Source organism: Artemia franciscana, chromosome 19 (genome assembly GCF_032884065.1).
Source record: "Artemia franciscana chromosome 19, ASM3288406v1, whole genome shotgun sequence".
NCBI classification, from domain to species: Eukaryota; Metazoa; Arthropoda; class Branchiopoda; order Anostraca; family Artemiidae; genus Artemia; species Artemia franciscana.
In genome coordinates, this window is record NC_088881.1 from 21,243,265 (window position 1) to 21,257,185 (window position 13,921).

Sequence of the window (13,921 nt, forward strand, 5' to 3'; positions counted from 1 at the left end):
TGTGGGCCGTTGTTAAGAAACTTGTTTATATCATCAACCACAAAGTGAAATTTTTGGATGTTGGGACTATACTGAATTTGATCATTACAAAGAAAAAAGTCGCTAGTTTGACTGATCACTGACTTAACATTCAATATTGACTGAAACAGCTTATTCCCATAATCATTGACAACAAGATCTCTGTCAGTGCCAGTGATGCCATCATGATGTTGAAATAATGAAAGATTTCGACGCGCACTTGTTAATCTTTCCGTTAATTCAGTGGTCCAACTAGGCTTGCTAAAGCCTCAGAAATAACACCAGCCACAACCACAAGTGTGACTTTTACTACAGAAACCACAACTGTAATGACACCAGAGACAAGTCCATTTACAGAGACATCAACCCCAACGACACCAAAAACTTTTGAAACTGGGACAACCTCTACAGTAGAAATAACGTCCCCCAAAACCTCTGAGGCCACTTTAACTACACAAACAACATCCCCAGTGACTCCAGAAAACCCAACTACCACAGAAATAACAACCTTTACGAGCTCCCAAACTGAAGCCACAACTGATTCTACCGGTGAATCGACCACAGTCACCATTGTATCAACTACGGAATCTTCCTCAGAAACGACAAATTCTTCTGTTACGTTCACTATTTCTCAAAGTATGTTATTTTTCTATCCATAGTGTGTTCCTAAGTCACCTCATTTCATGCTTAAACAAAGATCTCTCATGTTAAACATCTATAAATGATGCTTCATCCGTTTTTCATTTTCATCAAGGTACTGATATTGATTCTTTATAGTAAATAATAAAAAAAAACTACCTGAAAACTTTTCTATCACATTTATCTATCAAATTGAATATTCAAATCAAACTAAATCGAGCAAAAATTACTACAAACAAGAGTTTGTCTACTTCCCTGTTCCTGTCTCCTAACCATAAAAGTTCTGAAAGCCTTTGTATCATTCGCATTATATTGAAAACTATATCTATTTTGGACTGTATTTTTTAATTTTGCGAAAAATTAACGGAAAATAAAAATGAATCACAACAAATTAACAGGAAAAAACAAAGGAAAATAAACAGAATATTTATTATCTGGTAATAATTCATGATAATAAGGATTTTGATAATAATATGAGCTAATAATAATCCTAATAATAAGAATCCTAATAAAAGTATGATAATGAGAAGGATAATAATTTCTGTAAATATCATCAATTCAAGATCTAATTTTTTAATCTTTCTTTCAATGTTATAAATATACCTTTATAGTCTTATATAGTTTTTATACATACCTCTGAATTTCCTTTCTGGGATAGAGACCGAGAAAGGACTAGTAGGAGAAGTTGTAGTAATAGTAGTAGTAGCAGTAGTAGCGGTAGTAGTAATAGTAGTAGTAGTAGTAGGAGGACAAGTAGTAATAGTAGGAGCAGTAGACGAAGGAAGAAACTTTTGACAGAACAGAAAACCCCAAAGCACCTCAAAACACCGGAAGAGCTCCAACCTTTTGCACTCTGCCTATTGTTGTCAATGCATTTGTCAAGCCATATCTTTTAATTTAGTTTGACATCCTCCTCGACATTTTTCAAAGTTTCACCTTCATACACTAAGCTATTTAGGACATACCCAGGATAAAACATTTCGATTATTTTAAGAACAAACCCTGTATTTAAACAATGGAAAAATTGTATAATTCATAACTCTTTTCCTGAAGGCTGAAAAAGGGTGGGGTATCCCCGGGGACATAGTTCCTAGACCGTTGGGATATTTGTTTCAAGACTTAAGTCACTATTGAGGAGGAAGTATCTTAAGAAAGACATTGGGGGAAATGTTGGCTACCCTCCAATCACTTCTGAACATCCCCCTAATATATCTTGAAAGCTTATTACTTTCAGCTGTCCCTGACACATTGCTGATACACCTTTTTGACAATCAAATGGCCGTAACATCTTTTAATTTGTTTAATATTACCCTCAACCATTCCTGAAAGCAGTTAGAAGTGAAGGGATTTGTAGTATCAAGCAGTTTTTGTCACAGTCATAAAAGGCTGACTTTTTAAGTAGTAAACTACTTGAGACTGCAAGCAATTGCAGTCTCAAGTTGTTTAGGTCAAAGTCACTTCGTCGTTCCTAAGATATTGCAGATACGTTTTTGAGACTCTGGAGATACGTCTTTTGATACCCAGGTTCACATAGTGTCGTTTGATTTGGTTAACATATCAATCGAGATTGCCCAAAATTCAGCTTAGTCCTATTTTAGAACTTTTTGACACACAGACGGTCAATCTTTTCCCCTCCTCTTTCTTGACGACAAATCCATCATGTCAAAAATGGGTAAATCCTATAATTTACTTTGCCCTTAGAATTCTGGGGGCAGAGCATCCTTGAATGCCTAATTGTTAGACCTTGGGATTATTTTGAATAAGATGATCTTTCAAATTTTTTCAGTGTTGAGAGAAGTTAAAATCGGGTAAGGGGGCCAATTATCCCCGACCACACTTCAACATCCCCCTCAACATTCCCCAAATTTTTAATTTATACCCAACGCCATTTTTTAGATTGCTGACACAATCTTTAGATAGCCATTCCACATATAGTGCGTTTTGAATTTGTCTGACGTGGTCTTCAAAGATATTCAAGATACGCCCTTTTAATAGCTTGGATGCACATAATATCTTTTTTATTTGGTTTAAAATCACCTCTACATCCACTTGAGCTTTATCAAAGATAAATCTTGTAGGTGAATAATAGACAAATTACGCAATGATACAAGACTACACTTGGGGGCGATGGGAGCATGATATTCCGAGAAGCAAGGTTAAGTAAACCAATTGACCATTTTGAACTAAGTTGATAATTCGTAAATTTAGTCAGATTTAAATGAGGGATCTAAAAAGGACAAAATTAGCTCTTTGCCTCCACATATAGTGCGTTTTGAATTTGTCTGACGTGGTCTTCAAAGATATTCAAGATACGCCCTTTTAATAGCTTGGATGCACATAATATCTTTTTTATTTGGTTTAAAATCACCTCTACATCCACTTGACCTTTATCAAAGATAAATCTTGTAGGTGAATAATAGACAAATTACGCAATGATACAAGACTACACTTGGGGGCGATGGGAGCATGATATTCCGAGAAGCAAGGTTAAGTAAACCAATTGACCATTTTGAACTAAGTTGATAATTCGTAAATTTAGTCAAATTTAAATGAGGGATCTAAAAAGGACAAAATTAGCTCTTTGCCTTCCTTGCACTTGTCAGCATGCCCTGAAAGTTTCAACTTAATACCCTCAGCCGTTCCTGAAGTTTTACTGATTTGCCTCCTCTACCATCAGCATGCACATATTTCGTTTGGATGTTGTTCAATACACCCCTTTAAATTTTCTGAAAGTACTCACAAGTAGAAAAAGCTGCAGTCGCAAGTAGTGGAAGTCAAAGTCTTTGTCATAAGTAGTCACAGATGCAGTCGAAATTAGTCGCAGTAGCAGTAGCAATAATGGCTCTTAAAGTTTCAAGTTAATACCCTTATCTCGTTTTGAGATATTGTGGAGACGCCCTTTTTATGACTTGGATGTACATAGTGTCTTTTGATTTAGTTTGATAACCCCATTTACGTTCCCTGCAGTTTCTCCTTAATACAGTTACTTTTTAGGACATATCAGGGGTCAAACATAATTTCTCTTTCCATAAACATCTCTTAGTGTATTTTCGAAGTCTCTCGTTCCAGCCTTGAAACTGTCTTTTCTCTTCTCTGTTCTGTCAAAAGTAAATGGCGTAAAGTAAAATAAAAAATTGAATTTGAAGTTGATTTTTCCAGATAAATGGGTATATGCTCCCTTTTTACTTTGTTTCACCTGCGACAACAATGGCAAGAACTCTTCAATAGATTTCTTGTTTGAGAAGCTAGACCTGAATTAGTAAACACATTAGTAATGATTAGTAATGATAGTAATGAATTATTAAAACAGATTAGTAAACACAGTAAATAACACACTGAGCAAAATCTAAGCGGATATTTCCACTATATATGAAACAGCCGTCATCAGCGAAATACAATATAAAACGAATAGAAAGAAAACAAACTTAGTCACAAAATCTCATGGTTCAGACAGGTTATAGACCTGAATTAATTATGGACAGGATCCCCAAAAGCTGCTATGACATCTTTACACTTTTTCGATCAACTAGCTTCATTCACCGAGACTGTGGAGACGCCCTTTTTATTACTTGGATGTATATAGTGTCTTATGATTTAGTTTGATAAGCCCATTTACATTCCCTGCAGTTTCTCCTTAATACACTTACTTTTTAGGACATGCCAAGGGTCAAACATAATTTCTCTTTCCAGAAACATCTCTTAGTGTATTTTCGAAGTCTCTCGTTCCAACCTTGAAACTGTCTTTTCTGTTCTGTCAAAAATAAATGGCGTAAAGTAAAATAAACCATTATATTTGAAGATTGATTTTTCCAGATAAATGTGTATATGCTCCCTTTTTACTTTGTTTCACCTGCGACAACAATGGCAAGAACTCTTCAATAGATTTCTTGTTTGTGAAGCTAGACCTGAATTAGTAAACACATTAGTAATTATTAGTAATGATTAGTAATGATAGTAATGAATTAGTAAACACAGATTAGAAAACACAGTAAATAACACATTGAGTACAATCTAAGCGGATATTTCCACTATATATGAGACAGCCGTCATCAGCGAAATACAATATAAAACGAATAGAAAGAAAACGAATTTAGTCACAAAATCTCATGGTTCAGACAAGTCATAGACCTGAATTAATTATGGACAGGATCCCCAAAAGCTGCTGTGACATCTTTACACTTTTTCAATCAACTAGCTTCATTCACCGAGACTGCACCTTTCTCTCTCTAAATGACCTTTCCAGACTCTTCCACTGTTTCTTCTTTGCAAATATAAATTCATGTCGACAATTTAAAGTTTAAGAATTTTAGCTTTATGTTCAAACAAAGACGACTTTTATTATTACCATAATCTAGCACCCTATTCTGAATTTTTTTTTTTTTTTGAACGCTTTTACATGGAAACGCTAATTTCATCTTCTCAAAATCAACCTAACCCTCAAAAAACTTCAGTTTTATTTTACAATCAAATAAAGATGACTTTTGAATTCACCCTGACACACTACACTATTTTAAACGTCAATATTGTTGCTCTACGCCTTTCCATTGAAAGACAAATTTCACCTCCTTAAAATAAATCTCAAAAGACTAAGTTTTATTTTTAAGTTGAAATAAAGGTGATTTTCGTAATCACCATGATCTTGTACCCTAGTCTGGGCATCAATTTTGTTGTTACATGCCTTTGTATGGAAACACGAATTTCACCACCTAAAAATCAACCTAATTTACGTTCAAATAATGTTTTTTTTTTTGTTTTTGTTGTACGCCTTTATTTGGAACGGCGAATTTTACCTCCTCAAAACCAACCTAAACCTTAAATAAAAAACTAATTTTTAGTTTTATCTTCAAGTAAAGGGGATTTCATAATAGACATCAATTTTGTTGTTGTTCCTCTACATCGAAGCACGAATTATATCAAATTACATAAGTTTTCTGAGGGGAGGCTCCATGCGAAAACCTTTTTTGGATTGGAAACTTTCTCGGGTTCAGCTTTCCAGGGAAAATTTAACACTGGGATAAATTGCGAGAATTCCCATATGAAATTTTCTTTTTTTGTTTTATTTTCTGTTTGCTGACTCAATTTTACATGTGAAGATATTAAGGAGAGCTAGTGAGGTGAGTGAGGTTAGAAAAGTCTGGAAGATTTTGTCAGGGATAAAATCCCTAATTTTAAAGTCTGAAGGATTTAAATTAAAACGGAATAGTTGTGTTGAGGTTCTTTCAGGTTCACCAGGCTCGGTTCTTCCATTATAATGGAAAATTTTCAAATATATTTTATAGTTGGAAAATATGTTGAATAGTACGTCGAGAGAGTGGCAAATATTTTGGAAAGTTGGACTTATACTGCAAATGGATTTAAATATGTTTTATGCTTGTACATATGTCGGTACCCATCTAGATATTTATGAGCATAGAAATATTACTATTTATAGTGTTTTTATTATTTTTTTGCCTATTATTTTTTTGCCTATGCGGGTGCCTTTCCTATTGGACCAATAAACGGTTTGTTATTTTTCAGCAAGTCACGCCTGCCTAGAGTCTCAGTCACGTTGACTCAAAATTTAAAATTTGACATAGGACCATTAGATTGCCTGAAAATGAGAGGAAACAAGGAATGCTTACCTATGGTCTAAGGCAGGTTGAAAACAAGAAATTAGAATTGAAACTTGAGACCGTAGAATCAGAGGCTAGACTCGTGGGGAGGGGGATTATCCTCAGAAAATTCTCCATGGGGAATTTTCCGCCGAAGAAATTCTCCCTCGGGGAATTTTTTGCGGGAGAAACTTTTCATGGGGGAGGGGGTGATTTCTGTGAAAAATCTTCTAAAGAGGGATAATTCCTGGCTTGATTTGAAATAAGAGTATTTTTTCAAATGTGCTATGGAGAATTTAACAGGCGTAAGCATCCGCAAAAAATTTTGCTGTGGGAATTTTCAGTGCGGGTGGATTTTGGAAGTATCAATTGGGGGGGGGGGGTGTTTAAGCTTTATATGGGAGGACCTTTCATGGGATAATTATATGGGGGAACGGCATTTTCCGTGTTTACCATGTTCCATGCTTCCATGACTAATAATTTCATGGAATTTCGCTATTTGAAAAACGATTAAAAATTTTTGTTCGGCTGAAAGTAAGGAAGAATAGTAAACATTAAGACGCATAAATTATTTCGTATGTGAGGAGGATTGCCTCTTTCACAATACATCACTTTTTACGCTAAAGTTTCACTTGAATAATAAGAAGCTTTTTGAAAGAACTAAAAAACTTTAACATGAAGAGGGATTTTTGAGGGGGTTAACCTCCCTGAAATACAAAATAATTTTTGCTCTTTCAGGTGTTAATGTTGCTCCTTAATTTCACTTAAAAAAGCTTGTTTGCGTAAAAATTTTTATAACTTTGCAAGAATGCAAATTTAACACTTGACAAGTTCGTATAAAGTTTTCAGTCTTATATATTTCTACCCTACTATTAACTATCAAGTTTTATATATTTCTAGAAGACATATATATATATATATATATATATATATATATATATATATATATATATATATATATATATATATATATATATATATATATATATATATATATATATATATATGTATATATATATATACATATATATAGATATATATATATATATATATGTATATATATATATATATATATATATATATATATACATATATATATATATATATATATATATATATATATGTATATATATATATATATATATATATATATATATATATATATTTATATATATATATATTTATTTATATATATATATATAAATAAATATATATATATATATATATATATATATATATATTTATATTTAGCCTTGATTTTCCTTGAGCCCTGCACACAACATTTTGGCTAATCCAACTCTACATTTCAGTTATTGAAAACCTAGAATGCCTACTACATGGAAAACAGGCGTTAGTAAAAAATAATTATTATAATTGTAAGACTAGTACAATTTACAAAAAAAATGGTATGATGGAGCTACATTTTTGTAACCTTTTTCATACCCAGCCTTTCACCCTCTAGGATCCGAGATTTTCCTCACATACTATACAGAAAACTTTGTCTTGGGAATACAGTTGCAGTATTCGTCCTCATGCTGATGAAATATTTTATGAGCGTACAGTATTTATAGATTAATCTTAGATGCTAATTTAAAAGAGTTCTTTTCTTAAATCATCAGCATAATTTAAGTCCAGGAGAGTTTTTCCTCCCCATTTGATTCGGTGGTCTCCAATTGCCTTTCCTGTGCTCCTTCAGACGAAGTCCATCAAATGATCCATATAAAGGGGGATAGAAAATAACTTTGGTTAACTCCTGATTTAAGACAAAACCAGTTACTAACCTTATTTCCTACCTTAACCTTAGCAGTATTATTCTCGTACATATCACAAATCACTTTAATGTATTTGTCCGTTATACCATATATCACACATATAGAAAAAAGCTTGAATCTGACTCGATATTAATACTATTTGGAAATCTAAAAAAAAATTTAAAGGCAGGATTTTGAAATTGATAGACTGAAATTCTAAAATTAAAGAGCCAAATGTCAAAGGTAATTTTGAAATATAGATAAGGGACGTTTGAAAATTTGAAGAGCAAAATTCTGAAACATCAGTGAACAATTCGTGGGTTTCCGTGGAGCAAGAGAAGACCCACAAATGATTGTGAAACTAGCTCGGAAAACAATTAAATCGGAAAACTTCAATTTAATTTAAATCAAATTTAAATCAAAGTCTAGTTACTCATTGTCTTTGTCTATCTTTAGCTTCTATGTAACTATATGTAACTAGATAACTTCTTTTGATTTTTTCTCGTTAAATCGGTTTTGCTTGTTTTTAACTACATGTTGATTATCTTTTACTTTGTTTTGATTTATGATTCAAAGTTACGCCAAGCTTAGCACGTGTCACCAGGTGCAAACTACGTGATTTCTTAGAGCTCCCACCCCTTGTTTCTATATTGAAATAACATAGAAATTAAACACTATTTAAGATTAACTAGAAAAACTGTCACAAGACGCTTGCTGGAGCGAAGCTAATTTTGGGGGAATGGGTACTGAAGAAGATTTTTGCACCCACTAGACGTTCCCCCCCCCCCATCCATTCTACCTGGATTTTGAAAAAGCACCGTTTTTTCCAATTTTCATTTCAAATTTCGACATTTTTTTTTCAATTCAGCTTTCAAATACTGTTTTCGCTAAATAAATTGAAAAGAAAAATTTTCCCTTCCCTCTAGTTTTTGATAGATACATATTTCCAACTCCCCAAGTTCCTCTGGTATTTTTCAATTAGTACCACTGTCGAGTTGCAAAAAAAATCGTGTCAGTACCAGAAAAATTCTTTTATGCAACAATTCCATCCAGTGATTTCAGCACTTGACGTTTTTACGATTTAATCTGATAATATTGGATTAGGATTTGCTACTTTATGTCTATGTTGCTGTTTTTGTTATAGCTGCCATTTTTGTCATCCTGGCTTGTCAGCTCTATTGTATTAATATAATTTTGTTTTAAATATTACCATGCTCAGGGTAGCTAAAATCTATGGCAGTAAATACAAAATATTCCATTTTAATTTTAAACCGAAAATTTCCACCTTATTCTCAGCAGTAAAAAATTCATATTAATTCTTTTTTACCAGGCGATGAATCATCAGCGTCAGCTATTCCCACAGAAGAGACTACGATAACCTCAACTCAAGACACCACCAGTGGTTTCACTTCAGACATACCCCCTGAGCCTCCCTATAACGACGTGACGTGTGAGCTGTGGCTTCGACCTGTAGTAATAGTTGTACCTATTGCATCTCTTATCATTATTGCAGTGATAGTATATTTTTCATGCTTCAAAAAAGCCAAAACATCTTCAACTTTGATGAACTATCAGTCGGAGTTCAAATCTATTGAAGAGTTCTTGCCATTGTTGTCGCAGGTGAAACAAAGTAAAAAGGGAGCATATACACATTTATCTGGAAAAATCAATCTTCAAATATAATGGTTTATTTTACTTTACGCCATTTACTTTTGACAGAACAGAAAAGACAGTTTCAAGGTTGGAACGAGAGACTTCGAAAATACACTAAGAGATGTTTCTGGAAAGAGAAATTATGTTTGACCCTTGGCATGTCCTAAAAAGTAAGTGTATTAAGGAGAAACTGCAGGGAATGTAAATGGGCTTATCAAACTAAATCATAAGACACTATATACATCCAAGTAATAAAAAGGGCGTCTCCACAGTCTCGGTGAATGAAGCTAGTTGATCGAAAAAGTGTAAAGATGTCATAGCAGCTTTTGGGGATCCTGTCCATAATTAATTCAGGTCTATAACCTGTCTGAACCATGAGATTTTGTGACTAAGTTTGTTTTCTTTCTATTCGTTTTATATTGTATTTCGCTGATGACGGCTGTTTCATATAGAGTGGAAATATCCGCTTAGATTTTGCTCAGTGTGTTATTTACTGTGTTTACTAATCTGTTTTAATAATTCATTACTATCATTACTAATCATTACTAATGTGTTTACTAATTCAGGTCTAGCTTCTCAAACAAGAAATCTATTGAAGAGTTCTTGCCATTGTTGTCGCAGGTGAAACAAAGTAAAAAGGGAGCATATACCCATTTATCTGGAAAAATCAACTTCAAATTCAATTTTTTATTTTACTTTACGCCATTTACTTTTGACATAACAGAGAAGAGAAAAGACAGTTTCAAGGCTGGAACGAGAGACTTCGAAAATACACTAAGAGATGTTTATGGAAAGAGAAATTATGTTTGACCCCTGATATGTCCTAAAAAGTAACTGTATTAAGGAGAAACTGCAGGGAACGTAAATGGGGTTATCAAACTAAATCAAAAGACACTATGTACATCCAAGTCATAAAAAGGGCGTCTCCACAATATCTCAAAACGAGATAAGGGTATTAACTTGAAACTTTAAGAGCCATTATTGCTACTGCTACTGCGACTAATTTCGACTGCATCTGTGACTACTTATGACAAAGACTTTGACTTCCACTACTTGCGACTGCAGCTTTTTCTACTTGTGAGTACTTTCAGAAAATTTAAAGGGGTGTATTGAACAAAATCCAAACGAAATATGTGCATGCTGATGGTAGAGGAGGCAAATCAGTAAAACTTCAGGAACGGCTGAGGGTATTAAGTTGAAACTTTCAGGGCATGCTGACAAGTGCAAGGAAGGCAAAGAGCTAATTTTGTCCTTTTTAGATCCCTCATTTAAATTTGACTAAATTTACGAATTATCAACTTAGTTCAAAATGGTCAATTGGTTTACTTAACCTTGCTTCTCGGAATATCATGCTCCCATCGCCCCCAAGTGTAGTCTTGTATCATTGCGTAATTTGTCTATTATTCACCTACAAGATTTATCTTTGATAAAGCTCAAGTGGATGTAGAGGTGATTTTAAACCAAATAAAAAAGATATTATGTGCATCCAAGCTATTAAAAGGGCGTATCTTGAATATCTTTGAAGACCACGTCAGACAAATTCAAAACGCACTATATGTGGAATGGCTATCTAAAGATTGTGTCAGCAATCTAAAAAATGGCGTTGGGTATAAATTAAAAATTTGGGGAATGTTGAGGGGGATGTTGAAGTGTGGTCGGGGATAATTGGCCCCCTTACCCGATTTTAACTTCTCTCAACACTGAAAAAATTTGAAAGATCATCTTATTCAAAATAATCCCAAGGTCTAACAATTAGGCATTCAAGGATGCTCTGCCCCCAGAATTCTAAGGGCAAAGTAAATTATAGGATTTACCCATTTTTGACATGATGGATTTGTCGTCAAGAAAGAGGAGGGGAAAAGATTGACCGTCTGTGTGTCAAAAAGTTCTAAAATAGGACTAAGTTGAATTTTGGGCAATCTCGATTGATATGTTAACCAAATCAAACGACACTATGTGAACCTGGGTATCAAAAGACGTATCTCCAGAGTCTCAAAAACGTATCTGCAATATCTTAGGAACGACGAAGTGACTTTGACCTAAACAACTTGAGACTGCAATTGCTTGCAGTCTCAAGTAGTTTACTACTTAAAAAGTCAGCCTTTTATGACTGTGACAAAAACTGCTTGATACTACAAATCCCTTCACTTCTAACTGCTTTCAGGAATGGTTGAGGGTAATATTAAACAAATTAAAAGATGTTACGGCCATTTGATTGTCAAAAAGGTGTATCAGCAATGTGTCAGGGACAGCTGAAAGTAATAAGCTTTCAGGATATATTAGGGGGATGTTCAGAAGTGATTGGAGGGTAGCCAACATTTCCCCCAATGTCTTTCTTAAGATACTTCCTCCTCAATAGTGACTTAAGTCTTGAAACAAATATCCCAACGGTCTAGTAACTATGTCCCCGGGGATACCCCACCCTTTTTCAGCCTTCAGGAAAAGAGTTATGAATTATACAATTTTTCCATTGTTTAAATACAGGGTTTGTTCTTAAAATAATCGAAATGTTTTATCCTGGGTATGTCCTAAATAGCTTAGTGTATGAAGGTGAAACTTTGAAAAATGTCGAGGAGGATGTCAAACTAAATTAAAAGATATGGCTTGACAAATGCATTGACAACAATAGGCAGAGTGCAAAAGGTTGGAGCTCTTCCGGTGTTTTGAGGTGCTTTGGGGTTTTCTGTTCTGTCAAAAGTTTCTTCCTTCGTCTACTGCTCCTACTATTACTACTTGTCCTCCTACTACTACTACTACTATTACTACTACCGCTACTACTGCTACTACTACTATTACTACAACTTCTCCTACTAGTCCTTTCTCGGTCTCTATCCCAGAAAGGAAATTCAGAGGTATGTATAAAAACTATATAAGACTATAAAGGTATATTTATAACATTGAAAGAAAGATTAAAAAATTAGATCTTGAATTGATGATATTTACAGAAATTATTATCCTTCTCATTATCATACTTTTATTAGGATTCTTATTATTAGGATTATTATTAGCTCATATTATTATCAAAATCCTTATTATCATGAATTATTACCAGATAATAAATATTCTGTTTATTTTCCTTTGTTTTTTCCTGTGAATTTGTGGTGATTCATTTTTATTTTCCGTTAATTTTTCGAAAAATTAAAAAATACAGTCCGAAACATATATAGTTTTCAAAAAAATGCGAATGATATAAAAGCTTTCAGAACTTTTATGGTTAGGAGACAGGAACAGGGAAGTAGGCAAACTCTTGTTTGTAGTAATTTTTGCTCAATTTAGTTTGACTTGAATATTCAATTTGATAGATAAATGTGATAGAAAAGTTTTCAGGTAGTTTTTTTTTTATTATTTACTATAAAGAATCAATATCAGTACCTTGATGAAAATGAAAAACGGATGAAGCATCATTTATAGATGTTTAACATGAGAGATCTTTGTTTAAGCATGAAATGAGGTGACTTAGGAACACACTATGGATAGAAAAATAACATACTTTGAGAAATAGTGAACGTAACAGAAGAATTTGTCGTTTCTGAGGAAGATTCTGTAGTTGATACAATGGTGACTGTGGTCGATTCACCGGTAGAATCAGTTGTGGCTTCAGTTTGGGAGCTCGTAAAGGTTGTTATTTCTGTGGTAGTTGGGTTTTCTGGAGTCACTGGGGATGTTGTTTGTGTAGTTAAAGTGGCCTCAGAGGTTTTGGGGGGCGTTATTTCTACTGTAGAGGTTGTCCCAGTTTCAGAAGTTTTTGGTGTCGTTGGGGTTGATGTCTCTGTAAAAGAACTTGTCTCTGGCGTCATTACAGTTGTGGTTTCTGTAGTAAAAGTCACACTTGTGGTTGTGGCTGGTGTTATTTCTGTGGTAACGGTTGTCTCTGTTGTAGAAGTTTGTGTTGCTGTTTGGGTTGTCGTTTCTGTGCTAGATGTTGATTCTGTTGCTGTTGGAAGTGTAAGTTCTGTAGTAACTATTTCCTCTGTGGTAGAGACTGTCAGTGTTGTAGAAGTTTGTGGAGTTGTCGGGGTTGTTATTAATGTGGTGGAAGTTACTTCTGTCGTTGTAGGGGATGTTGTTTCGGCAGTAGAAGTTGTCTCTGTGGAAGTTTGTGAGGTCGAAAGGGTTGTCGACTCTGTTGTCGACTCTTTGGTAGTTGATGTTATTGCTTCGGTAGTCAATAGAGTAGAAGAGATGCCCGTTATTTGCGTTGTTGAAGTGTCAACTGTAGTATTTGTATAGTCTAAAGTAGTTATTTCGGTCGTTATTTCCGTTGAAGGT

General features: G+C 34.0%; 1 protein-coding gene across 1 annotated transcript; it reads left to right on the plus strand.

Moving 5' to 3' along the window:
- The first annotated feature begins 347 nt into the window (after positions 1-347).
- On the plus strand, positions 348-12,649 carry LOC136039094 (integumentary mucin C.1-like). The gene is made up of 2 exons (XM_065722579.1): positions 348-654; positions 9,330-12,649. The coding sequence occupies exons 1-2, from the start codon at positions 348-350 to the stop codon at positions 9,680-9,682; spliced, it is 660 nt and encodes a 219-aa protein (XP_065578651.1). The 3' UTR covers positions 9,683-12,649.
- Positions 12,650-13,921: the final 1,272 nt, after the last annotated feature.